The following is a 27,133-nucleotide window of genomic DNA, read 5'->3' as shown; positions in this document are numbered from 1 at the left end:
AAATCTTGACAACAACCAAGTCATTTTTTTCCCCCCGCAACAAAACTTTCCAGAATGGACTCAGGATTTTTTTTCTTCTTTAAAAAAACAAACAAACAAAAAAAAAAAAACGCAAAAAAAAACCCCCAGAACTGATATGCGTTGTCATAATAATACAAAATGACATGAAAAACACACACACACAATACCAATCTTTAACTTTTTTTTTTTTTTTATAGAGATATCATAATTACACACACATATATATATATATTTATATGATTGATTCTGATGGTGATGTTTTTTGCGTTTCTTTTTTTGTATACTTTTTTTTATTGTCTTCTTAGTGAACAAAATATACATCACACACCAATAATATATATCATAGTGACGACAATGATGATGACGATGAGTGATGATGATAAGATCTAAGACTGTGTACATCAGTTTCTGCAAAATGCCAGACAATTCAGTTCCAAAGAGGCGTCAAAGCGTGCAGACTGATCCATAAACGCTACACCACATCTGCTATAAAAAAAAAAAAAAAGAAGAAAAAAAAATTGGGGTTAGCTGATACCTGACCCAAGCTAGGCATGAAGTCCAATGTGGTGGTCAGAGCTCAGTTGATGGACACGACATCATGGTTAGCACAGCACAGAAAACAGCACACGGACGACTCGTGACTCAACGTGATGGGCACAAGTTATCAACCATGGCTACATATATATATATAGCAAGACGAGAAGACTAGAACCGACACGGAAGGAGAGACAAGTCTTTAGACATTGTGTACGCCGTTTATGGTTAAGTTTCTTTGCTTTGCAAACTTGCGCACACACACACACACATGCACAAAAACCTCCAACCCATCAGGTGTTATGGTTAGTTTCCTTACAAAGCTATGCACACCCATGAACCTCCAACCAATTACAGTTTAGGGTGGGCTCGTTTGCAGACTTACATATATGCACATACACACGCAAGCACATTCAGCCAGATTGTTTATCGTTCTCTTTTTCATTCGCATCAACATTCCACATGCAATAAATGTTCTCAATCCACTCAGCAATTCACAAAAACTCGCAAATATTACATAGTATATTCTCAGTCTCAACATTTTACATTCTCACAAGTAACCCACACATGATAATAAAATTATTCTTTTGTCTCAACTCTCAAAATTCACACAAGTACTTATTCCATCTTCACAGATTCAGGTGCATCTGTATACATACTTTCACAGATTCAGGTGCATCTGTATACATACTTTCACAAACAGATAACTCTTGTTCCAATCATTCTTGAACACACACAAAACACCAGTTCGAATACATCCATCATAATCAACATTTACACAAACCCCTCAAGGCAATGCATACCTCATACATAATTGTGTGTGCACGTACATACATGAATATGATGGGTACAATATTCTGAAATGGTTGAAGAAAAATCAACCCCAAAACAAAAAGAAACCACACCTGGGTACAAAATGATTGGAAATCTGATGACCAAAGAAAGAAGAAAGAAGTGGAGGATACAAGATGCTGGTCTATCTGTCACTCACACACACACACACGTGCATGGTTGGTTCACGACGACAGCTGTGGCAGAGAACGACAGTCCCTCTCTTTGTCAGAGAAGCGAGCACAGCACGACACAAGCAGCAGAACCTAGAGGCTGGACATGTCCACATGGATGCAACAGGCTTGCCGTGGTCAAACCTCACAACACAGGGCTTCTGTAAAAGTGCACATCCCATTCCACACTGCTGCTGCAAGTCCAGCTGACCACACAGGGCCTATCAGGACTGCTCAACTCCATTGAAAAAAAAAAAAAAAAATCAACCATGTTAAACAAGGAACTCTACATATGCATCCCCCTGACATTTTGAAAAAGGATAAGACGCACTGTGTGTTTACTGAGTGGGTTCCTTGGATGTTCTGGAATGAGCAAAATTGTTAGTGTCAGAGAATCAGTCTGCACTGCGATTCGATACAAAGAACAGATGCTCAGATTGTCTGTTATGAGGAATGGCCATTTTCCTTGGCCACTTCATGGCCCAGAAACCTTGATGACGACCAGCGGATGTATGTCAGATTTTGTGCAGGTGTAGCAATGCAGATATCTGAATGTGACAGTGCTGGAGTGACCCTCTGGGAAAAAAAAGGCAGCCTGTGGCTCACTACTAAATCCCTGCCAGCTGCACACAATTTTTGTTTCACTCATCAGAAGCCCTGGTGTACAAATTTTACTATGAACTGCAGCTCGCCAAACCACCACCACCACAAGAAAAAAAAAAGTAGGGGTGCAGGGGGGAGAAAGGAAACTCTACAGAAACTACAGAAAGTTCCGACAGAACAGTGACTAAAGTGACTTGGGGCTGTGGCAGGCAGCTGATTATTGAAAAAGCCAAAAGCATACTCTTTCACCAGAGAATTCTTCCTGAACAACAAGGTATAATCATTTCTAAAACTTGTGACATGCTCATAATGAAAAAAAAAAAAAAAAAAAAAAAAGGGGGGGGGGGGGGGGGGGGGGGGGAATAAAGGAATGGGATGTGACCACAAATAAAACATCAGAACCTTGCAACTAATTGTGTGTGGATGGAAGGGAAACAAGATGCACTGCCCAAACCAATCATGCCATATCTTCTTCACCCCACTTCCACTGCAGACTCAAACACTCTAGGAACAAGTGAAAACCAAAGACACCAATTTCTGTTGCAAACAATCCAAACACACATCCACACAGTGGGTGAAACAAATCCTAACTCTATAAAATCAAGTCTTCCCTACAGCTTTTCACACTGAATGTTATCAAATGAACAAAGACTCTACAAATCCGAGTGTTACCAAATGAACAAAGACTTTGTTAGGGAACCTCTCTACTTGATGACAAAGGATTAACAGAGGGCTCATGACATTCCAGACACAGTGGGTGTGCGGGCAGTCACTGGGCAGAGCAACAACAACATCAACAAGACAGCCACCTTGGCGTGTCCTGTTCCTGGAAAGGATCATCATCCGTCCCTCCAACAGGCCTGCAAGCACAAGACAAGGGAAGAGCGCCAACTCTCTTCCCACTCCACAATAACAAACCACACACCTGTCCCTCCCTTCTTCCCCGGGAACATCTTCTAATCGAAAACAAAACATTCTTAAAAATAAAAAAAAATAAAAATAAAAAATCTTCCAGGTGGCAAATCAAAACGAAACAAACAAAAAAAGAAACGAGCAATGACAGTTGTTGGCTCCTGGATAACGGCGTAGTAGAAGAAGTCCCGCGCCATGTCCTCTTCATTCAACTCGTTACTGGAGGACAGTCCTTCACCTGTGTGAGCAGACAGGCTGGCGTTCAGAAAAAGTCCTTGTACACACTCTCCACCTCCATCCGTTTTGAGATCCTGGAAAACACCACAGCGAAAAAAACACAAACCAACACCCCAACAATCCACATCCATCAACTGTCTCAAAAACAGCCAGCGGCCACATTGAAGAAAAAAACACAAAACAATCCCAAACCCAATCCATTTCAGTTCCTGTACTCCGCCTGGAAACGGCCAGCACCACACCGGAAAAAAACAAAACCACCAACCAACCAACCAATCCACTTGTTTCTGTCCATCGTCCTCACTGTCAACAGTGACACGACCACAACATTTCTTGCCAGCTCTGTGTAGATTTTTTTTTTTCTTTTCCCCCCAGAATGAGACTTGTGACAAGTTCGTGTGAATCCACTCTGTTGAGGTGTGATGTTACCCGACAGGTAAAACACATCAAAGCCTGTCAACTTTTGTTGGCACACTTTTTTTTCTTCTTTTTTTGCATTGTGTTTAGCATCCAATGCCGTTAGAAAGAGAACAACAACAACAACAAAAAATCTACAAGTCCATGACAAGAAAGTTGCTTTGAAAAAGAGAAGATATATATATTCATACATACAAAAATAAAAAACTGGACTCGCATGCTTTGTGAGTGATTGTGTACAATTTAAAAAAAAAAAAAAAAAAGGAAAAAAAAAAAGACGACTTTTTGGCTCTCATCTTTGTGAGAGAAGGGAATAATGAATTAAAAGTCATAAAAAAATAAATCTTTTGTTTCCACTGTCAGGACAGGCTAGCTGAGATTACTGGGTCAATGAAAACTGGAATATGCATGTCCATGAGTATCCATGTGTATCTGCTTTGTTTATGCACGGTTAACAGTTTTATGCTAACTTTTGCTTTTCTTCAATGGTTATCAAGTGGGGTTTTTTTTTGACATTGTCCGGGACTATTGGTAAAAAACAACAACAAAAAATATAGAAAGTTCTCAGTGACATGCACTGAAAGGAAATTTTCTAAAAAGGATCCTAATTACCTCTCTGAATTTCTCCACATGTCTACCAGCATGATTTAATCAAAAAGCTGACTATGTATCATGCAAAGTGACGTTCTTACAGAAAGACCCAATTTCAGTTTCTCCCAATTGTTCAACTAGACTTGAACACATCTCTAACACCGGGCTTACTTGACCTTGAAACTCTGCATGTTTCGTTTCCTTGTGCCAAACCAAAGATATGCAGCCAAGTCTGAGCAAACTTTGGGTCTACGAGTTTAAACGATGACAAAAAAACTAATGCAATTATTTTTCTTGCGGCGCCAAACTCGCGTGCAAATTTCACGTGGGATTTTCGGGTCAGTGGAATTTCACTTTTTGTCAGTCAAGCACAGAAAACAAAACTGTCATTTTTCTTGCTCGTTTGTTTTTTGCGTGTAAATCTTTATATTTCTAAAATAATAATAGTATACTAGAAAGCTACAATCTGATACAATGGAGGGAAAATGGGATGACTGTAAAGTTTGGAGAGTACCACTGCATGATGAGACGATGAAAATATAAGATCACTGCATCATTTACAACATACTTGTTGATTTGAAAGCGCTCGCGGGTATTGTTTTTTGTTTTTTTTTCCTAAGTTTTTCTTCTTTTTTTTCGTTTTGTTCAATTTTTCTTTCTTTCTTTTTCCTTGCTTTATATGTGTGTATACATAGTTATATTAATATCATATGCCCCTCTATCTTCAAAAGACAGGCAAATGTCAAGGCTCACGTGTGACCACACATCAAGTTAGCTGCTCATTTTATCAGGATATTTTTGTTTAAAAAACAGTATCTCCATAAACAGAGACGTCGTGACTGAACCAGTTTACCTGTGTAGATTTAGTTTGACCACTCGATTGTTTTTGTATTGAAGGTAGAGGTAAATATGGAAGGTAAAAAAGCTCTCAGAGAGCCAGTGATTAATTAAAACTGGTGGAGCAGGGGGGTGATAGAAAGAATTATCAGGACTCGCTTATTCTGATAGCTGGGGAATGTGTCTCAGCATTTCTTTTCTTCTATTTTTTTTCTTTCTTTCTTTCTTTTTTCTTCCGAGACGATAAAAGGTGACGAGGAATTACACAGAAATGAAACTCAACCCAGTGGTCAAAGCCACTTGGAACTGAAGGAACAATCCAAACGGAGATCTATCACAGTGTACAAAAAGGTTCAAATTTGAACTTGAAGCTCCAGGGATTAACCGTGTCGTCACTGTCCGTTTGCCTGCAGGCACAGTTTGATTCAGCGTCTCTGGCACCTTTCCACTTGTCAACAAATATTCTATTATGTAGAGAAAAGAAAAGAAAGCAAAAAAAAAAAAGTCTGACAGGTAAACACACCTGGGTACAGGGGGCTGGGGGGGTGGGACTGGACTTTTAATCATTCAGTTAACTTTATATTCAATCAATCAAACATGCAGCATCTTTCCCCCTTTTTTTTCTTCTTCTTTTCTTTTTAACTTCTTTAGATCAAGGAGGAAGCATTACAATGTAAAACCAAAATTAAAATCTTTAAAATGAGAGAGAGAGAGAGAGAGAGAGAGAGAGAGAAAGGTCTTCAAATATCATGCATCAATCGATCGATCAAGAACCAAAAACCACTGTAACAATGGCCAGCCAACCTGGACAGCTCCTCCCGCCACCCCCCCCCCCCCCCCCCACCTCCCCAGCATGACCTTTCAGTGAGAGGTCAGCACACGTGACCTTGAACTCCATTCTGGGAGCTGTCCACTTTTGTTGTGTTGAAAATGCACACAAAAAATCCATGACCTGGAATTTTTGCCAGGGTGTCGACGAAGGGGGTTTGGAGGGGGCAGAGAGGGGGGGTGGGGGGGAGCCGCAGCCCTCCCCCACCCTCCACCCCCCCAAAAAAACCAGTCTCAACACAGTCTCAAACAGAACAATCCCCAAACACTCTCCTTCCCACTCCTCTCTCCCTTCAACGCCGGTGGATGATGATGAGCAAGTCGTGGTGCTGGGGACAGCAGATGATGACAAAATAATTTTTTTTTTTTTAAAGCAGCTGGGGGTGGGGGTGGTGGTGGTGGTGGGGTGGGGGGGGGGAGACGCCAGCTAGCTGTGAGGTCGCTTGCTTGCTCGACTTGAAGACTGCTTGCTGCGTAAGATGGTCCCACTCACACGGACACACTGTCATCATCATCATCATCATCCTGCAGGCTGGGCAGGGCCACCAGCCTTCCACAGCCTGGTGGGGGGTGGGGTAGGAGGTGGTTGAGGGGGAGGGGTTGTGGGGGATATGCAGCACTCCTCTCTCCTACATCACGCCTGGCAGCTAGGTAGGGGGAGGGGGAGGAAGCCAAGAGCAGGGTTCTTCTTCCTTTGGTGGTCCACTGAGGGGGGTGGAGAGTGAAATAAGGGGGTGGCTGGGTGATCGAAAGAGGTTGAAGAGGGAGGGGTGGTGGTGGTGGTGGTGGCTGGCGGCGGCAGTGGTAGCAGCAGGGTGTCGACTGACAGATGCTCCCTTCCCCCCACCTCCTCCTCCCCCCACCAACTCCCAACCCCCCCTCCCCCTCACTCCCACCCATTGTCCTTGATCATGTGGGCCAGCTCGATGATGTACTTCCCTTCCTTGTACTTCTGGCTTGACTCAAACGCATGCTCCTGCAACACCACACACAACACAGTCAGTCACTGACAACACCACACACAACACAGTCAGTCACTGACAACACCACACACACAACACAATCAGTCACTGACAACACCACACACACAACACAATCAGTCACTGACAACACCACACACACAACACAATCAGTCACTGACAACACCACCACACACAACACAATCAGTCACTGACAACACCACACACAACACAATCAGTCACTGACAACACCACACACACAACACAATCAGTCACTGACAACACCACACACACAACACAATCAGTCACTGACAACACCACACACACAACACAATCAGTCACTGACAACACCACACACACAACACAATCAGTCACTGACAACACCACACACAACACAGTCACTGACAACACCACACACAACACAATCAGTCACTGACAACACCACACACAACACAATCAGTCACTGACAACACCACACACAACACAGTCACTGACAACACCACACACAACACAATCAGTCACTGACAACACCACACACACAACACAGTCAGTCACTGACAACACCACCACACACAACACAGTCACTGACAACACCACACACACTGACAACACCACACACAACACAATCAGTCACTGACAACACCACACACAACACAACTCAGTCACTGACAACACCACCACACACAACACAATCAGTCACTGACAACACCACACACACAACACAGTCACTGACAACACCACACACAACACAATCAGTCACTGACAACACCACACACAACACAGTCAGTCACTGACAACACCACACACAACACAGTCAGTCACTGACAACACCACACACAACACAGTCACTGACAACACCACACACACAACACAGTCAGTCACTGACAACACCACACACAACACAGTCACTGACAACACCACACACAACACAATCAGTCACTGACAACACCACACACAACACAATCAGTCACTGACAACACCACACACACTGACAACACCACACACAACACAATCAGTCACTGACAACACCACACACAACACAGTCAGTCACTGACAACACCACCACACACAACACAGTCAGTCACTGACAACACCACACACAACACAATCAGTCACTGACAACACCATCACACACAACAGAGTCAGTCACTGACAACACCATCACACACAACACAATCAGTCACTGACAACACCACACACAACACAGTCACTGACAACACCACACACACAACACAGTCAGTCACTGACAACACCACACACACAACACAGTCAGTCACTGACAACACCACACACAACACAGTCACTGACAACACCACACACAACACAGTCAGTCACTGACAACACCACACACAACACAGTCAGTCACTGACAACACCACACACAACACAGTCAGTCACTGACAACACCACACACAACACAGTCAGTCATTGACAACACCACACACAACACAATCAGTCACTGACAACACCACACACAACACAGTCAGTCACTGACAACACCACACACAACACAATCAGTCACTGACAACACCACACACAACACAGTCAGTCACTGACAACACCACACACAACACAGTCAGTCACTGACAACACCACACACAACACAATCAGTCACTGACAACACCACACACACAACACAGTCAGTCACTGACAACACCACACACACAACACAGTCAGTCACTGACAACACCACACACAACACAGTCACTGACAACACCACACACAACACAGTCAGTCACTGACAACACCACACACACAACACAATCAGTCACTGACAACAACACACACACAACACAGTCAGTCACTGACAACACCACACACACAACACAGTCAGTCACTGACAACACCACACACACAACACAGTCAGTCACTGACAACACCACACACACAACACAATCAGTCACTGACAACACCACACACACACAACACAGTCAGTCACTGACAACACCACACACAACACAATCAGTCACTGACAACACCACACACAACACAATCAGTCACTGACAACACCACACACACAACACAGTCAGTCACTGACAACACCACACACACAACACAATCAGTCACTGACAACACCACACACAACACAATCAGTCACTGACAACACCACACACACAACACAGTCACTGACAACACCACACACACAACACAGTCAGTCACTGACAACACCACCACACACAACACAGTCAGTCACTGACAACACCACACACACAACACAATCAGTCACTGACAACACCACACACACAACACAGTCAGTCACTGACAACACCACACACACAACACAGTCAGTCACTGACAACACCACACACAACACAATCAGTCACTGACAACACCACACACAACACAATCAGTCACTGACAACACCACACACAACACAGTCAGTCATTGACAACACCACACACAACACAATCAGTCACTGACAACACCACACACAACACAGTCAGTCACTGACAACACCACACACAACACAATCAGTCACTGACAACACCACACACAACACAGTCAGTCACTGACAACACCACACACAACACAGTCACTGACAACACCACACACAACACAATCAGTCACTGACAACACCACACACAACACAATCAGTCACTGACAACACCACACACACAACACAGTCAGTCACTGACAACACCACACACACACAACACAATCAGTCACTGACAACACCACACACAACACAATCAGTCACTGACAACACCACACACACAACACAATCAGTCACTGACAACACCACACACACAACACAGTCAGTCACTGACAACACCACACACAACACAATCAGTCACTGACAACACCACACACACAACACAGTCAGTCATTGACAACACCACACACAACACAGTCAGTCACTGACAACACCACACACACAACACAGTCACTGACAACACCACACACAACACAATCAGTCACTGACAACACCACACACAACACAATCAGTCACTGACAACACCACACACAACACAGTCAGTCACTGACAACACCACACACAACACAATCAGTCACTGACAACACCACACACAACACAGTCACTGACAACACCACACACAACACAGTCAGTCACTGACAACACCACACACAACACAATCAGTCACTGACAACACCACACACAACACAGTCAGTCATTGACAACACCACACACACAACACAGTCAGTCACTGACAACACCACACACACAACACAGTCACTGACAACACCATCACACACAACAGAGTCAGTCACTGACAACACCACACACAACACAATCAGTCACTGACAACACCACACACAACACAGTCAGTCACTGACAACACCACACACAACACAGTCACTGACAACACCACCACACAACACAGTCACTGACAACACCACCACACACAACACAATCAGTCACTGACAACACCACACACAACATAGTCACAATAACAACACCACACACACAACACAATCAGTCACTGACAACATCACACACACAACACAATCAGTCACAATAACAACACACACACAACACAGTCACAACAACAACACCACACACACAACACAATCAGTCACTGACAACACCACACACAACACAATCAGTAACTGACAACACCACACACACAACACAATCAGTCACTGACAACATCACACACAACACAATCAGTCACTGACAACACCACACACACAACACAATCAGTCACTGACAACAACACACACACAACACGATCAGTCACTGACAACATCACACACACAACACAATCAGTCACTCACTGACAACATCACACACACAACACAATCAGTCACTGACAACATCACACACACAACACAATCAGTCACTGACAACACCACACACACAACACAGTCACTGACAACACCACACACACAACACAATCAGTCACTGACAACATCACACACACAACACAATCAGTCACAATAACAACACCACACACACACAACACAATCAGTCACTGACAACATCACACACACAACACAATCAGTCACAATAACAACACCACACACACACAACACAATCAGTCACTGACAACATCACACACACAACACAATCAGTCACTGACAACATCACACACACAACACAATCAGTCACTGACAACATCACACACACAACACAATCAGTCACAATAACAACTCCACACACACAACACAATCAGTCACTGACAACACCACACACACAACACAATCAGTCACTGACAACACCACACACACAACACGATCAGTCACTGACAACATCACACACACAACACAGTCACTGACAACATCACACACACAACACAATCAGTCACTGACAACATCACACACACAACACATCAGTCACTGACAACACCACACACACAACACGATCAGTCACTGACAACATCACACACACAACACAGTCACTGACAACATCACACACACAACACAATCAGTCACTGACAACATCACACACACAACACAATCAGTCACAACAACAACACCACACATACAACACAATCAGTCACTGACAACAACACCACACACACAACACAATCAGTCACTGACAACACCACACACACAACACGGTCACTGACAACATCACACACACAACACAATCAGTCACTGACAACACCACACACACAACACAGTCACTGACAACATCACACACACAACACAATCAGTCACAACAACACCACACACACAACACAATCAGTCACTGACAACATCACACACACAACACAATCAGTCACAACAACACCACACACACAACACAATCAGTCACAGACAACAACACACACACAACACAACACGGTCACTGACAACATCACACACACAACACAATCAGTCACAACAACAACACCACACACACAACACGGTCACTGACAACATCACACACACAACACAATCAGTCACAACAACAACACCACACACACAACACGGTCACTGACAACATCACACACACAACACAATCAGTCACAACAACAACACCACACACACAACACGATCAGTCACTGACAACATCACACACACAACACAATCAGTCACAACAACAACACCACACACACAACACAATCAGTCACTGACAACAACACCACACACACAACACGGTCACTGACAACATCACACACACAACACAATCAGTCACAACAACAACACCACACACACAACACGGTCACTGACAACATCACACACACAACACAATCAGTCACAACAACAACACCACACACACAACACGGTCACTGACAACATCACACACACAACACAATCAGTCACTGACAACACCACACACACAACACGGTCACTGACAACATCACACACACAACACAATCAGTCACAACAACAACACCACACACACAACACAATCAGTCACAACAACAACACCACACACACAACACAATCAGTCACTGACAACATCACACACACAACACAGTCACAACAACACCACACACACAACACAATCAGTCACAACAACACCACACACACAATCAGTCACTGACAACATCACACACACAACACAGTCACAACAACACCACACACACAACACAATCAGTCACAACAACACCACACACGCAATCAGTCACTGACAACAACAACAACAACAACGGGAACAAAGCAGGTCTTCATGGTGCCATTTCTCTCTAGGATCTCAGGGCGCTTTACATGAAAGAAGTTACAAGTTACATGAACCACTCATGACCCCTCTCTTCCCCCCCCCCCCCACCCCCACCCCACCCCACACCTATTCACTCTCTCTCCTTCCTCATACAGAGGAGGCCCAGTGGAAACACATCCGCTGATAAAGTGAGAGAATCTCACTGCATGGGTTCAAATACCCCACTGGTCAGAATTCACACCCCCCTCCCAACCTAAACACTAGACCTTAAGTGCTTGTCTGGACGCAAAGTCATTCAGATGAGATGATACGAGGTTTGGTGTGTTAAATGCACCCAGCAGGCATATATATATATCTATCTATATATGCGCACATGCATACTTCTGTGTGTGTGATTCCAAACTGAACGATGCAGGAAATGAATGAGGAGTGCCGCCTTCAGGCAGCACCTCTCGCTGGGCTCTACCCAGGTAGACAGAGTGCTGTGCAAACGACTGTGCGTTTGTAAAGGTACTCAGACCTTGGTCTCTCTCAGAGAATAAGCACTTCAAATAAATATCTACATCAATCATTCATTCATTGGCACCACACATACAAATATCCATATCAATCATTGGTGGTACATATCAATATCTGTCAATCAATCAATCATTGGAGCTACATATTAATGTCCATATCAATCAATCAATCATCGGCACAATATACATAAATATCCAAATCAATCAATCATTGGCGCTACATGTTTAAATATCCATATCAATCAATCATTGGGGCTACATATTAATGTCCATAACAATCAATCAATCACTGGCGCTACATACAAATATCCATATCAATCAATCATTGGCGCTACATACAAATATCCATATCAATCAACCAATCATTGATGCTACATATATAAATATCCATATCAATAAACCAATCATCGGCACTACATACAGAAATATCCACATCAATCAATCAATCATTGGAGCTACATATACAACTATCCACATCAATAAAAGACACAGAGCAAGCGATAGGACTGTGTGGGACATGGGTGAGTCATGGTTTTGAGACTGTAAGGGGGTTGGGGAGAAAGGCCTGGGGGGGGGGGGGGGGGGGGTAATTATACAAAAGGAAAACCCTTGCAGTAACTCACACTCTTGTCAACAACCTAGGCTACGAGTCAGTCTTGCTGGTTATGGTAATACTGCATGTCTACATTCTGATTATGTAATGAAAGCAAACCCCGCACTGGTGATGTACAGGTGATGTTGACTTATTTGTGCACCACAGTCATTACCAAATGTAACTGTCAGTGGTGACGACTTCATCGAACGTCGAATGTTACTGAACCATTATGTGCTGAATGTGAATTTTTGATTTGTGTTGTACTGAAAAGAACAGAACCTTCTGTGCAATGGGGGGAAAAAAAATCCATATCTATCAATGAAGACAGACAGACAGACAGAAGTCATGACGCAAGTGACTGTCTGTCGGCCAGCCCCCCCCCTCCCCCCCCCCTCCGATGTCAACGTACGTATTTCCAGCCAAGCGTGGTCTTGCAGCACTCGCAGTATATGTCAGCCACCGCGTGCAACCCCGTCAGCAGCACTCGCTCTTCAGCCGGTCCACAGCCCACGTTCACACTGCAACCACCAGTCATCATGAGTGAGTGTGTGTGTGTGTGTGTGTGTGTGTGTGTGCGTATGTGTGTGCGTGTGTGGGTGTGTGCATTTTATTCTAGTTATATATACCATTTATTTGGATTTTTTGTTGTTGTTGTTGTTGTAAATCTTGTTATGCAACACTCTATTGTCTTAACATGTGTATGTGTGGCTTGGTGGGGGGGGGGGGGGGGTTGTTTTAATCTATTGTCAGTTACTGGAAATTCGTGTTTGACTAATTTCAATCTCTTTTTATATTGCAAATGATCATTTTAGGATAGTGTCAACAATGAGCCTGCGATTGCACAAGTAACGTTTGTCGTGTTGTAGAGGATCATGTAATAATACCTTCAGGCTTCTTCATTCATGGGCTGATACTCCCACGTTCACTCGTAAGCACATGAGTGGGCTCATATGTACGACTGTTTATACCATGCCATATAGGCAGCCATACTCTGTTTTCAGGGTTGTGCATGCTGGGTATGTTCTTGTTTCCATAACCCACCGAACGCTGACATGGATCACAGGATCTTTAACATGCGTATACACACAAAGGGGGTTCAGGCACTAGCAGGTCTGCTCACATGTTGACCTGGGAGATTGGAAAAATCTCCACCCTTTACCCACCAGGCACCATTACTGAGATTCAAACCCAAGACCCTCAGACTGAAAGTCCTATGCTTTAACCACTGGGCTATTGTGCCGGTCATGTAATGCTATAATAACCTTGCACCACAACGACTATAATCCTTTCAAGTTACTCCTCAGGAAAACTGCCCAAAAAATCCCCCTTCCCCACACCCCCCCATGATATTGATGTATCCCCTCTTTTTGTAGACACCATCCCTTTTCCTTCCAAACCCTTTCATTTCCACATGTTGGCATATGCATGATCATGTGTGTGTGTGTGTGTGTGTGTGTGTGTGTGTGTCCCCCTTTTTTTTTATGTGCATGTTTTGGACACTGAAAACAGTTTCATTTCTAGTATGTATTATTTCCAGGAATCATCTACTGGTGTGTCAATTTCTGAGAAAAGGAACAAGATTCTTGAATTGGGAGAGTTACCTTCTTTAATCTGATCCTTTCCAAAATACGTAATATCTCATGAAAATGAAAATGGCAACTTACACGGAATTGAACAAGTAGGCACGTCCCTGACTGCCTTGGAATGACTGCAAACATAAACAACAAGCTGTTCAAAGTTGACATCAACTTACCCACAAGACTCGCAGCATTCACAATTATGGACAAAATAATAATGAGAAAGAATAATCTCATACTATGACTCTGGGCACTTTATAAAAACAGGTAAACAAAATCACACTTGCATGCACAACAGAAGTGGGTTTTCAGAAAAGACTTGGGATGAAGTGGAGGAAGAAGAGTGCTCAATCCGCAGAGAGTGTTGGCTGGTTCCAGACATTTGGGACATGAAAAGAGAAAGGGACTTTGTTCTGACAGGAGAGAATGTCAAGAAGACGGGTATCGGAAGCCGTGAGAAGAATGGAGATGAAAGGTGGAATGTGTCTGTGGATCACGTCTGTCAGATAGCTTGGGGGAGCGCCATAAACTGATGATGCCTTTCAGTCTGTGGATCACGTCTGTCAGATAGCTTGGGGGAGCGCCATAAACTGATGATGCCTTTCAGTCTGTGGATCACGTCTGTCAGACAGCTTGGGGGAGCGCCATAAACTGATGATGCCTTTCAGTCTGTGGATCACGTCTGTCAGATAGCTTGGGGGAGTGCCATAAACTGATGATGCCTTTCAGTCTGTGGATCACGTCTGTCAGACAGCTTGGGGGAGCGCCATAAACTGATGATGCCTTTCAGTCTGTGGATCACATCTGTCAGATAGCTTGGGGGAGCGCCATAAACTGATGATGCCTTTCAGTCTGTGGATCACGTCTGTCAGATAGCTTGGGGGAGCGCCATAAACTGATGATGCCTTTCAGTCTGTGGATCACGTCTGTCAGACAGCTTGGGGGAGCGCCATAAACTGATGATGCCTTTCAGTCTGTGGATCACATCTGTCAGATAGCTTGGGGGAGCGCCATAAACTGATGCCTTTCAGTCTGTGGATCACGTCTGTCAGATAGCTTGGGGGAGCGCCATAAACTGATGATGCCTTTCAGTCTGTGGATCACGTCTGTCAGATAGCTTGGGGGAGCGCCATAAACTGATGATGCCTTTCAGTCTGTGGATCACATCTGTCAGATAGCTTGGGGGAGCGCCATAAACTGATGCCTTTCAGTCTGTGGATCACGTCTGTCAGATAGCTTGGGGGAGCGCCATAAACTGATGATGCCTTTCAGTCTGTGGATCACGTCTGTCAGATAGCTTGGGGGAGCGCCATAAACTGATGATGCCTTTCAGTCTGTGGATCACATCTGTCAGATAGCTTGGGGGAGCGCCATAAACTGATGATGCCTTTCAGTCTGTGGATCACGTCTGTCAGATAGCTTGGGGGAGTGCCATAAACTGATGATGCCTTTCAGTCTGTGGATCACGTCGGTCACATAGCTTGGGGGAGCGCCATAAACTGATGATGCCTTTCAGTCTGTGGATCACATCTGTCAGATAGCTTGGGGGAGCGCCATAAACTGATGCCTTTCAGTCTGTGGATCACGTCTGTCAGATAGCTTGGGGGAGCGCCATAAACTGATGATGCCTTTCAGTCTGTGGATCACGTCTGTCAGATAGCTTGGGGGAGCGCCATAAACTGATGCCTTTCAGTCTGTGGATCACGTCTGTCAGATAGCTTGGGGGAGCGCCATAAACTGATGCCTTTCAGTCTGTGGATCACATCTGTCAGATAGCTTGGGGGAGCGCCATAAACTGATGATGCCTTTCAGTCTGTGGATCACATCTGTCACATAGCTTGGGGGAGCGCCATAAACTGATGATGCCTTTCAGTCTGTGGATCACGTCTGTCACATAGCTTGGGGGAGCGCCATAAACTGATGATGCCTTTCAGTCTGTGGATCAAGTCTGTCAGATAGCTTGGGGGAGCGCCATAAACTGATGATGCCTTTCAGTCTGTGGATCAAGTCTGTTCAGATAGCTTGGGGGAGCGCCATAAACTGATGATGCCTTTCAGTCTGTGGATCACATCTGTCAGATAGCTTGGGGGAGCGCCATAAACTGATGATGCCTTTCAGTCTGTGGATCACGTCTGTCAGATAGCTTGGGGGAGCGCCATAAACTGATGCCTTTCAGTCTGTGGATCACGTCTGTCAGATAGCTTGGGGGAGCGCCATAAACTGATGCCTTTCAGTCTGTGGATCACATCTGTCAGATAGCTTGGGGGAGCGCCATAAACTGATGATGCCTTTCAGTCTGTGGATCACATCTGTCACATAGCTTGGGGGAGCGCCATAAACTGATGATGCCTTTCAGTCTGTGGATCACGTCTGTCACATAGCTTGGGGGAGCGCCATAAACTGATGATGCCTTTCAGTCTGTGGATCACGTCTGTCACATAGCTTGGGGGAGCGCCATAAACTGATGATGCCTTTCAGTCTGTGGATCACGTCCGTCACATAGCTTGGGGGAGCGCCATAAACTGATGATGCCTTTCAGTCTGTGGATCACGTCTGTCAGATAGCTTGGGGGAGCGCCATAAACTGATGATGCCTTTCAGTCTGTGGATCACGTCTGTCAGATAGCTTGGGGGAGCGCCATAAACTGATGATGCCTTTCAGTCTGTGGATCACGTCTGTCAGATAGCTTGGGGGAGCGCCATAAACTGATGATGCCTTTCAGTCTGTGGATCACGTCTGTCAGATAGCTTGGGGGAGCGCCATAAACTGATGATGCCTTTCAGTCTGTGGATCACGTCTGTCAGATAGCTTGGGGGAGTGCCATAAACTGATGTGAAAGGCTTTCAGTCTGTGGATCACATCTGTCAGATAGCTTGGGGGAGCGCCATAAACTGATGCCTTTCAGTCTGTGGATCACGTCTGTCAGATAGCTTGGGGGAGTGCCATAAACTGATGCCTTTCAGTCACCATGATCACTTTGTACTGAGGCAAAGTTCCTATTGTTGTCATTCTGCCGTTTAATTGTAATTTACCTTTGCACATTTTTTAGGTCAGAAAGCCTCCGTCCATTCCGGTGCAAAGTTCAATGGCACAAGAGTAAGAAATTACAAACAAAATGCTATTGTAAAACCTGTGTATACACAATTACTGAACGTATCTTGCCTCAAATTCTCCAACCCGCGCACTGATGCAGACAAGGATGCAAACACACCGTACACTAATTTACTATGTATTAGTACTAGTTGCTCTCAAACTTAAAAAAAAAGAAAGAAGAAAAGGCTTAAAAAGAAAAAAAAAAGAAAAAAAAGTACAATAACTATCCACACAGCAAACAACTGTGCACACAGAATGAAACATTCCTTTTCAGGCAAGTGGAATGAGAGACATAAAAAACCACACAACCAAAACCACCAACTGTCTTCTTTGGGCTCAAGGACAAGATGGGACAGAACCATTGCCAGATTATCTGCTGCAGCTCATACTGCAGTAGATACAGAGACATAATCATCACCAGCTAGTTATCTGCTACAGCTCATACTGCAGTAGATACAGAGACATAATCATCACCAGCTAGTTATCTGCTACAGTACATACTACAGTAGATAGAAAAGACAAATACCACCAGCTGGTTATCTGCTACAGCTCATACTGCAGTAGATACAGAGACATAATAATCACCAGCTGGTTACCTGCTACAGTAAATTCTACAGTAGATAGAACAGACATAAACACCACCAGCTGGTTATCTGCTACAGTACACACTACAGTAGATAGAAAAGACATGAACACCACCAGCTGGTTATCTGCTACAGTACACACTACAGTAGATAGAAAAGACATGAACACCACCAGCTGGTTATCTGCTACAGTACATACTACAGTAGATAGAACAGACATAAACACCACCAGCTGGTTATCTGCTACAGTACACACTACAGTAGATAGAAAAGACATAAACATCACCAGCTGGTTATCTGCTACAGTACATACTACAGTAGATAGAACAGACATAAACACCACCAGCTGGTTATCTGCTACAGTACACACTACAGTAGATAGAAAAGACATAAACATCACCAGCTGGTTATCTGCTACAGTACATACTACAGTAGATAGAAAAGACATAAACACCACCAGCTGGTTACCTGCTACAGTACACACTACAGTAGATAGAAAAGACATAAACATCACCAGCTGGTTATCTGCTACAGTACACACTACAGTAGATAGAAAAGACATAAACACCACCAGCTGGTTATCTGCTACAGTACACACTACAGTAGATAGAAAAGACATAAACATCACCAGCTGGTTATCTGCTACAGTACACACTACAGTAGATAGAAAAGACATAAACATCACCAGCTGGTTACCTGCTACAGTACACACTACAGTAGATAGAAAAGACATAAACACCACCAGCTGGTTACCTGCTACAGTACACACTACAGTAGATAGAACAGACATAAACACCACCAGCTGGTTACCTGCTACAGTACACACTACAGTAGATAGAAAAGACATAAACACCACCAGCTGGTTATCTGCTACAGTACACACTACAGTAGATAGAAAAGACATAAACATCACCAGCTGGTTATCTGCTACAGTACACACTACAGTAGATAGAAAAGACATAAACATCACCAGCTGGTTATCTGCTACAGTACACACTACAGTAGATAGAAAAGACATAAACATCACCAGCTGGTTATCTGCTACAGTACACACTACAGTAGATAGAAAAGACATAAACACCACCAGCTGGTTACCTGCTACAGTACACACTACAGTAGATAGAAAAGACATAAACACCACCAGCTGGTTACCTGCTACAGTACACACTACAGTAGATAGAAAAGACATAAACACCACCACCAGCCCGACCTTCAGGCTAGGTAAGATAAGATAAGCAGCCTGCACAGGGGCAGGCTATCCTGTTTTCCACCAGCATGTGCGTCTTTCTGTGGCCTTTTCTGTGACCTCTTTACACGGAAACAACAGGCGTAAAGTACAGACTGATGAATGTTGGAATCACCTCACTGCACTGACAATATCTGCCTGATAACACAGATACTTCATGATACACACTGAAACAAATGTAAGCTCGTCTTGCATTTCGGCGTCAATAATACGAGGTTTTTCTCACCTCGTCGCCTTACCAACGGCAGTCCGACCTCACCACAACACTCATGACAACCTCTTAATTAACTACCCCTGTTAATTAGCTGGTTAACAGGTCACCCGATTTCTGGCCTAGATAGAACAGAAGCTGGGAGACCAGACAAGAGCACAACACTGCTCTGATCCAGATGAGATCTGGTTTTGATAATGGAAGTAAGATACAGTGAGTGTGTGTGCTTGCACTGTGTACTGTATTGTACTGTACTGCATTGTATTCTGTTGAATTCCATTGTATAACATTTCAAGGTTTAGGTTTTGTGACAGTCGTCCGCCAGTGACATGTACAAATTTGAAATGACACACCGATGTGGCAGCACCTGACATGAATTTTTCATAAAACTGGTCATTCTAAAAGGGCTGCTGCACAATCCTGACCGCAGTTTCAAACTCAGAAAAAAAAACATTTTGTCATTGTTTTTCTCTGCAATTCGACATCAAGCAGACCAACACTGTGAAAAAAAAAAAAAAAATTCAAACTTGACTGAGCCGGGAAACAAAAAATGAAAGTTTACACAAAAATGCATCATCATTGCTTGCATACTGTCAAAAGCAGTAGAACACAGTGCCAGTTTAGCTTTTCACTTTCCCACCGGTCTCCTCAACTGAGAAAGGCTCTGACAAAGAAATGATCCTCCACATCATGGAGTGTGTTGCTAAAAGGAGGTGCTGAATCCGTGAATCACTGAATGTCAAGAGAGATCAAATAAGTGTTGGAACAGTTTCAATCTCTTCCATTCTGCAAACATCTCGAGGGTTTCAATATGAGAGATTTCTTCAGCATTCATGGGCTATTTCCGGGTTGACTTCTTTGATGTCATGGAAGAGCCTGACCCTTCTGGCTAAAACTGACATCAAGATACACACTGCGCACTTCTGCATGCATGGCTATTTTCATTTAGTCATTTTAGTAGCCATATTTTGTTTTCAGGACATGTTTGTGTTTTCATAACCCAGCTTACACCTACAGACAGAGATACTATTATCTCAGTAAATTTGATTTTGCCTTCCGGTGTACAAACCAGAACGAAATTAAACAGGTCCACACATAATGCTGCAATGCTACTTTGGGAAATCTTGGAGCCATTTAGCAACTGTGAACATTTACCAAACAGTCAGCCAAAACCAGTATTTCAAAAGTATAGTTTGGCTATGATTAGGTCGCACTTTCTGTGTTCATTAGGAAACGGCATGTTTCAGTAATAAGGTTTAGTTATCTATAACTGTGTTGTATTTGCCATGTCCATCATGACACAGCAAATATTAGCACACGGTTGCTTTACATACTACCACACAAACATACACATACATTATATGATATATAAACCAATTCACATACCAGCAAGTGTAATGGACAAAGTACAAATTCAACATTTACAAATTCTGGGGGTGTGGGTGGCCCAAAGAAGGCGCCGGGAATAGAAACTAGGGGTTGTTTTTCCTGACCCATTAACCAGAAAATGACCTAATGGTTTTGCAGTGAACTGGTCAAACGACCCATGCTGGCCTGAGCTAAACCGAAACTCTGGTATGTCACTGTACTGTACTGTACTGTACTGTACTGTACTGTACTGTACTGCACTGCACTGCACTGCACTGTAAAGAACAGCAGTCAGCTGATGACTGATTAAGCGCAGTCTCAAAGGGGACAAGCTGGCAAAACAACTGCAAACAATTTTTTTGATAAAGAAAAAATGTAATAAGACTGTACATGTATGTCAGCCACTGCAGAACTGCCCAAATGTGACCTGCATACCGTGACCCACTGGTGCAGACTCCAGCTGGGGTCCAATTCCTGTCTTGTGTAAACTGCCAGCCTGTCTCAGCAGAGATGTCAAAGGTAGTTTCAGCTAGTAGCCTCCCTTAGTACATATTGCCTCCCTTCTGTTGACATATGCAGCACCATCTCTGATGACAATGTAAAATAATGGAATCAAAGCATCCAACAATGAGACGAATACTAAGGGAGGCTACTAGGGCAGACTGGTAGTTTGTATTGGAATCAAACCCCTGCTGTAGTCTGCAAAAGTGGGACACAGTATAGCGCACATTTCAGTTTCACAAGGAGGCACCAGCGTGTTTGGACAAGTCCATATACAGCAGACCATATCTGCTGGGCATAATCATATATTTGACAAGCAACATGACCTAACCTCTTAACCCTTTCGATGGTTCAGGAGCCGATTGGCAACTTCCTAGTTGAACGCTTCAGACGCTGATCAGCGACCTGTACGCTCAACACCTCAGGAGCTGATCGGCGACCTGTACACTAGAGTTACCAACCTTGCTCATTCATCTTTTCGTGAAACCACACAAGTTCGAAATGTTCACATGTTTCCGGAATGTCTATTCTATGTTTGAGTTGCAAGCTGGCACACATTGATGAATATTTGCGAATTCATTTAGCAGATTTCTCCAGTCGAAGCATGGCCAGCACTTCATGAAACAAATGAAAGGGTGGGAGGCACTGCAAATGAATTTAGACGATAATTCACCCGCTGGAGTGCCGATTGCTGACAGTGACAGTGGAGAAGAATTCGCCAGACCAGTCGAGAATGAGTGTATGGTGGTGGTGTTTTCCCTATGGAATTCCTGGTGATTGTGTGTGTGTGTGTGTGTGTGTGTGTGTGTGTGTGTGTGTGTGCGCGTATGTGTGCGTGTGTGTGTGTGTGTGTGTGTGTGTGTTCTTCTCATCTGTCCCAGTCTGTGTATTCATTCTGCACTTGAAATGGTGTATTTTATGTTTAAAACAACTAAGAATATGTGAAAAAGACTCAACCATACTTTTTCATTTTCATCAACTGACTTCAAAATTCATTCAATGTGTTCATACAAATAATCATGCTTATCATAATTTGCATTCATTGCCCTTTAAAATGAACTGTGAATGAAGAAGATTCAATGAATAAAAGCAAAGTTATGGCAGGTTAAAGTGGGTTGGTGGTGACAGTTTTTCCTCTTCTGCACAGCTGGTTTAGACAGAAGTGTACTGCTGCTCAGCTGGTTTGTACAGTCAGCTAGCTCTGCACCTCTGGCCATGAAAGGGTTAACCAGGCCCTGAGTGATTGCATACATGCCTGTGTATGTAAGAGTGGATTTCTTCTACGGAATTTTGCCAGAAGACTACTTCTGCTGTCATGGGTTCTTATTCAGTTTGCTAAGCGTGTGCTGCATACGGGATCTCAGTTTGGTTTATCGTCTCATCCAAATGACTGAAGATGCTCAGTTTAATTTCTCCAAGCCAAACCAAGGAAAAAAAAAAGGGTCAGAGCAGGGTTTCGAAACAAGACCCTTATGGACACTTGTACTGGCAAGAAAGCATCTTAACCCTTCTGCTGCCTCTCTCTCTCTCTGCATGATCCAATTCAATGTGGTGATTAAGGTGCTTTTAAAACCTAATGCCAACCGACCTTGGAAATGAGCTCATCGTGGTTGGCGAGGTGGGCGCGGCAGTGCACACAGCTATAGGTGCGGTGGCACTTGGTGGGCAGGTAGGCCTGAAACGTCTTCACCATGTTGGCGGAGCTGGACAGACATCGAATGGACTGGCGGGGCAGGCGGAGGTGGAGGAGGGGGCCAAACAAGCAGACGAATGAACAACCCGTCTTGGCTGCTGGCTTGGTCCACAGTCTCTGTCACAGCCAGGGAAGGAAGGGGTGCGTGCGGCGAGAGGGGGGCTAGCAGTCGTAGTCGTAGTAGTAGACAGGATGGAGGTGAGGAGCCGTCTTGCCTTGAAGCTCTTGACTGCTCACTTGCTAGGAGAAAAAAAAAAGGTTAAAAGGTTAAGATTAAAGGTCCAATAGCATTTTATGGCTATCGAAGCAGTGAAATCATTTCCACTGCGTCTAGGGCTTGGCATGGGAAGGCGTGTCCCAGACCTCTCCTGCCGTTATGACCTTCACCAACCAAGTCATGTACCCAGTCACCCCTGGGTGAAGGGAGGAAAATCCGGAGTGAAGCGCCTTTCCCAGGACAAGACACCAGGCCTTCACAGGGGACCAAACCCTGACAACTGGATCAAAAGTTCAAGGTCTGATTCAGCCAGTGCTCTGAGAGTGGGAAAAAAACAACAGCAAATTGAATCTGATATGGTTTTTTGCTTTTTTTTTTTTTTGTGCAACCTTCATTGTTTTTTTGTGCAACCTTCATGTAGTTCATCTAGTATGTATAGGGACAAGGGAGGATGAGACATACAGAATGTGGGATTACAGTGTGTAAAAAAAAACAAACAAACAAACAAAAAACAATAACAAGAGGAATAACTCAATAAGCAGGTTGGAGAGAATCAGTAAGAAATGGAGGAGGAAACAAAGGACACAAAAACAAAAAAAAATAACAACAATGAAAACCCAGCAAACACACAAATGGCTGTAAGTGTAATATATGCCGAGTCTCTCATCGGCATGATAAATGTTAGTAGCTAAAGCAGACTTCTTTCTTTCTTTTTTTTTCTTTTTTTTTGTTTTTTTTTGCTGGAGTGGGTTCCTAGGTGTGAATGAAGACCTATCCTGGATGTACACAACCATTCACACACTGACATAATGGACACACTGCATGGAAAGGAGTCCTGGGCCAAAGTCCCTAACATATATTATAACCTGATATAATATAAAACAATGCAACTTTACATAAAAAAATAACCCTAAACAACTTTCCTCTGAAACTAAATCTTTTAAAATGTGTTTCAAGACAGCAAACTCATAAACACTGCAGTTATACTGATTTACATTCAGCTTTAGATCATCAGCTGCGTTATTAATTAAAACAGACTTTAAGGAAAAGAATCTGACAACACAAACAGGCAATCATACACTGACTCAGTGACAGTCACATTTTTTGCGTATAATAAGCAAAATGGCAGGCATACACAGGATCTGCTTTTCCTCTTCAGTCATGCTTTAACTATTGACAAAACTGCTGAAGCATTGTCAGTACTACAAGTAAACAACAGTTTCAGTTGTCTCAATTCTCAATCAACTTTTGACCCCCTCCGTCCCCCCCCCCCCCCCCCCCCTCTCTCTCTCCCACTCCACATCCCTTGTACAGCTATGTCAATTATCTGTGACTACATTACAGGCTTGAACATTCAACTCATTTCTTTCGTGTTAAGAGGAATGTGATGTTTATAAACAAACAGATGCTCATACTTCTTTCAACAAAAAAGTGCAGAATCACTGGTGTACTATTAACAATTAAAAAAAAAAAAAAAGCTGCCTTTCGAGACCTTTTCATTTCTCTTAAGTTGAAGCTATCGATATAAAACATTTGGACATAAATTATGACACAGAATTCTGTGTTTTCATGAGAAATTTAAAAAAAATACTGATGAGAAAAAAAGAAGTTCATCTTCATTTCTGCAACTTGGTTTGCGTCATCAACACTATGCTCAAAATGTTCACATGGTATTTTTTGATCCACAGCAACTGATTTCTTGTGTTAATATGGCATGTATGTATCTGCATGATCAGGTACACTGGTTTGTGAAAAACAACTCAAATTAATTCTGCACACATATTTCAAATTCAATGTGTGAGCAACCGCCAGAAAATGAGTTTTTGACTCCAGAGATAAATTAACAGTATATCAACAAAAATTACAACAGCTAAATAGAGTACACACAATTGAAAGACCTATAATGATTGCCAGAGTTATCTGCAATAAGTTTAACTACTATACTAATTACTACATACAGTACTACTACTAGAATTTCAAATACGACAAACAACAGATAATCAAGACACTTTTTTCTGACCAAAAGCCTTTTCGATTCCATTTCAAACAGTCCACTTGTGATTGAGAAACTTGTCATGATAATCAAGAATTTGCAACACTGATAAATATTTGTCCACAACTAAGGGTGCCAATCTGCTCCTCTGTGTGTGTGTGTGTGTGTGTGTGCGTGTATGTGTGTTTGTGTGTGTGAGTGAGAGAGAGAGAGAGAGGCATGAGATTAACAATTATCATGTCAATGTAAATGTTTAAGGAAAGAAGAAAATAAGGGGTGTGTGTGTGTGTGTGTGTTTGTATGCGTGTTTGTGTGTGCGAGTGAGAGAGAGAGAGAGAGGCATGAGAGTTACAATTATCATGTCAATGTAAATGTTTAAGGAAAGAAGAAAATAAGGGTGTGTGTGTGTGTGTGTGTGTGTGTGTGTGTGTGTGTGTGTGTGTGTGTGTGTGTGCTTGTGTGCGAGTGTGTGTAAGCGTGCATGCCAGCGAGAAAGAGAGAAGAGAGTTCATGATGCTAATTACGTAAATGGGAAGAGGAAAATAATACACTGAGTAATCTGCAACCATGAACACAATGATCCAAACAGGATCCAAAACAAAACAATCAACCGCTCTAAACCCCTTCCAAGAGGTCAAGGAAAATGAAACCTTCCTTGTTGATCACGACTTGGTGTCCGTGCCACATCTGCTTTGGTGCACTTTAATTATGTGTCACTGACAATAATTTTGTTTCAGTCGAAATGGAAGTCCTACGTAAGCGACCCTGAATTCAAACAGCATATATCGTCAACAAGCCTGTTGCACGTTGCACCTAGTGGCTGGCAAAACGTGCGTGCACTCAGCAACAACAATCTGCCAACCCCCACCAACCCGACTGCCATGTCTTCTGCTCACAGGCAAGCCTTGTTCCAAAAATAGCCACTGTATTGCTTGGTAGTCTACCACTTTGCACGATCTCGTATCTGGACGAGCCAGCGGAAGGTTGGCACATCGTCAACTGCTCCAATCGAAAAAAGCACGATAGACAAAAATGTCTAACCCCACC

General features: G+C 43.5%; 1 protein-coding gene across 5 annotated transcripts in view; it reads right to left on the bottom strand.

Moving 5' to 3' along the window:
• Positions 1-1,064: 1,064 nt before the first annotated feature.
• Positions 1,065-27,133, bottom strand: part of LOC143288318 (protein yippee-like 2) — a 29,249-nt gene continuing 3,180 nt past the window's right edge. For 3 of the 5 annotated variants that reach the window (XM_076596690.1, XM_076596689.1, XM_076596687.1), the window contains exons 2-5: positions 23,772-24,112; positions 15,268-15,311; positions 14,013-14,121; positions 1,065-6,960 (exon numbers count right to left, since the gene is read on the bottom strand). In XM_076596690.1, the coding sequence (XP_076452805.1) occupies positions 6,871-6,960; positions 14,013-14,121; positions 15,268-15,311; positions 23,772-23,876 (348 nt within the window). In that variant the 5' untranslated portion in view covers positions 23,877-24,112 and the 3' untranslated portion in view covers positions 1,065-6,870. Of the gene's footprint in view, positions 6,961-14,012; positions 14,122-15,267; positions 15,312-23,771; positions 24,117-27,133 lie in introns of all 5 variants that reach the window. The other 2 variants (XM_076596688.1, XM_076596686.1) reach the window with 1 other exon arrangement.

Source organism: Babylonia areolata, chromosome 12 (assembly GCF_041734735.1).
Source record: "Babylonia areolata isolate BAREFJ2019XMU chromosome 12, ASM4173473v1, whole genome shotgun sequence".
NCBI classification, from domain to species: Eukaryota; Metazoa; Mollusca; class Gastropoda; order Neogastropoda; family Buccinidae; genus Babylonia; species Babylonia areolata.
This window is presented reverse-complemented; position numbering and strand designations above follow the sequence as displayed.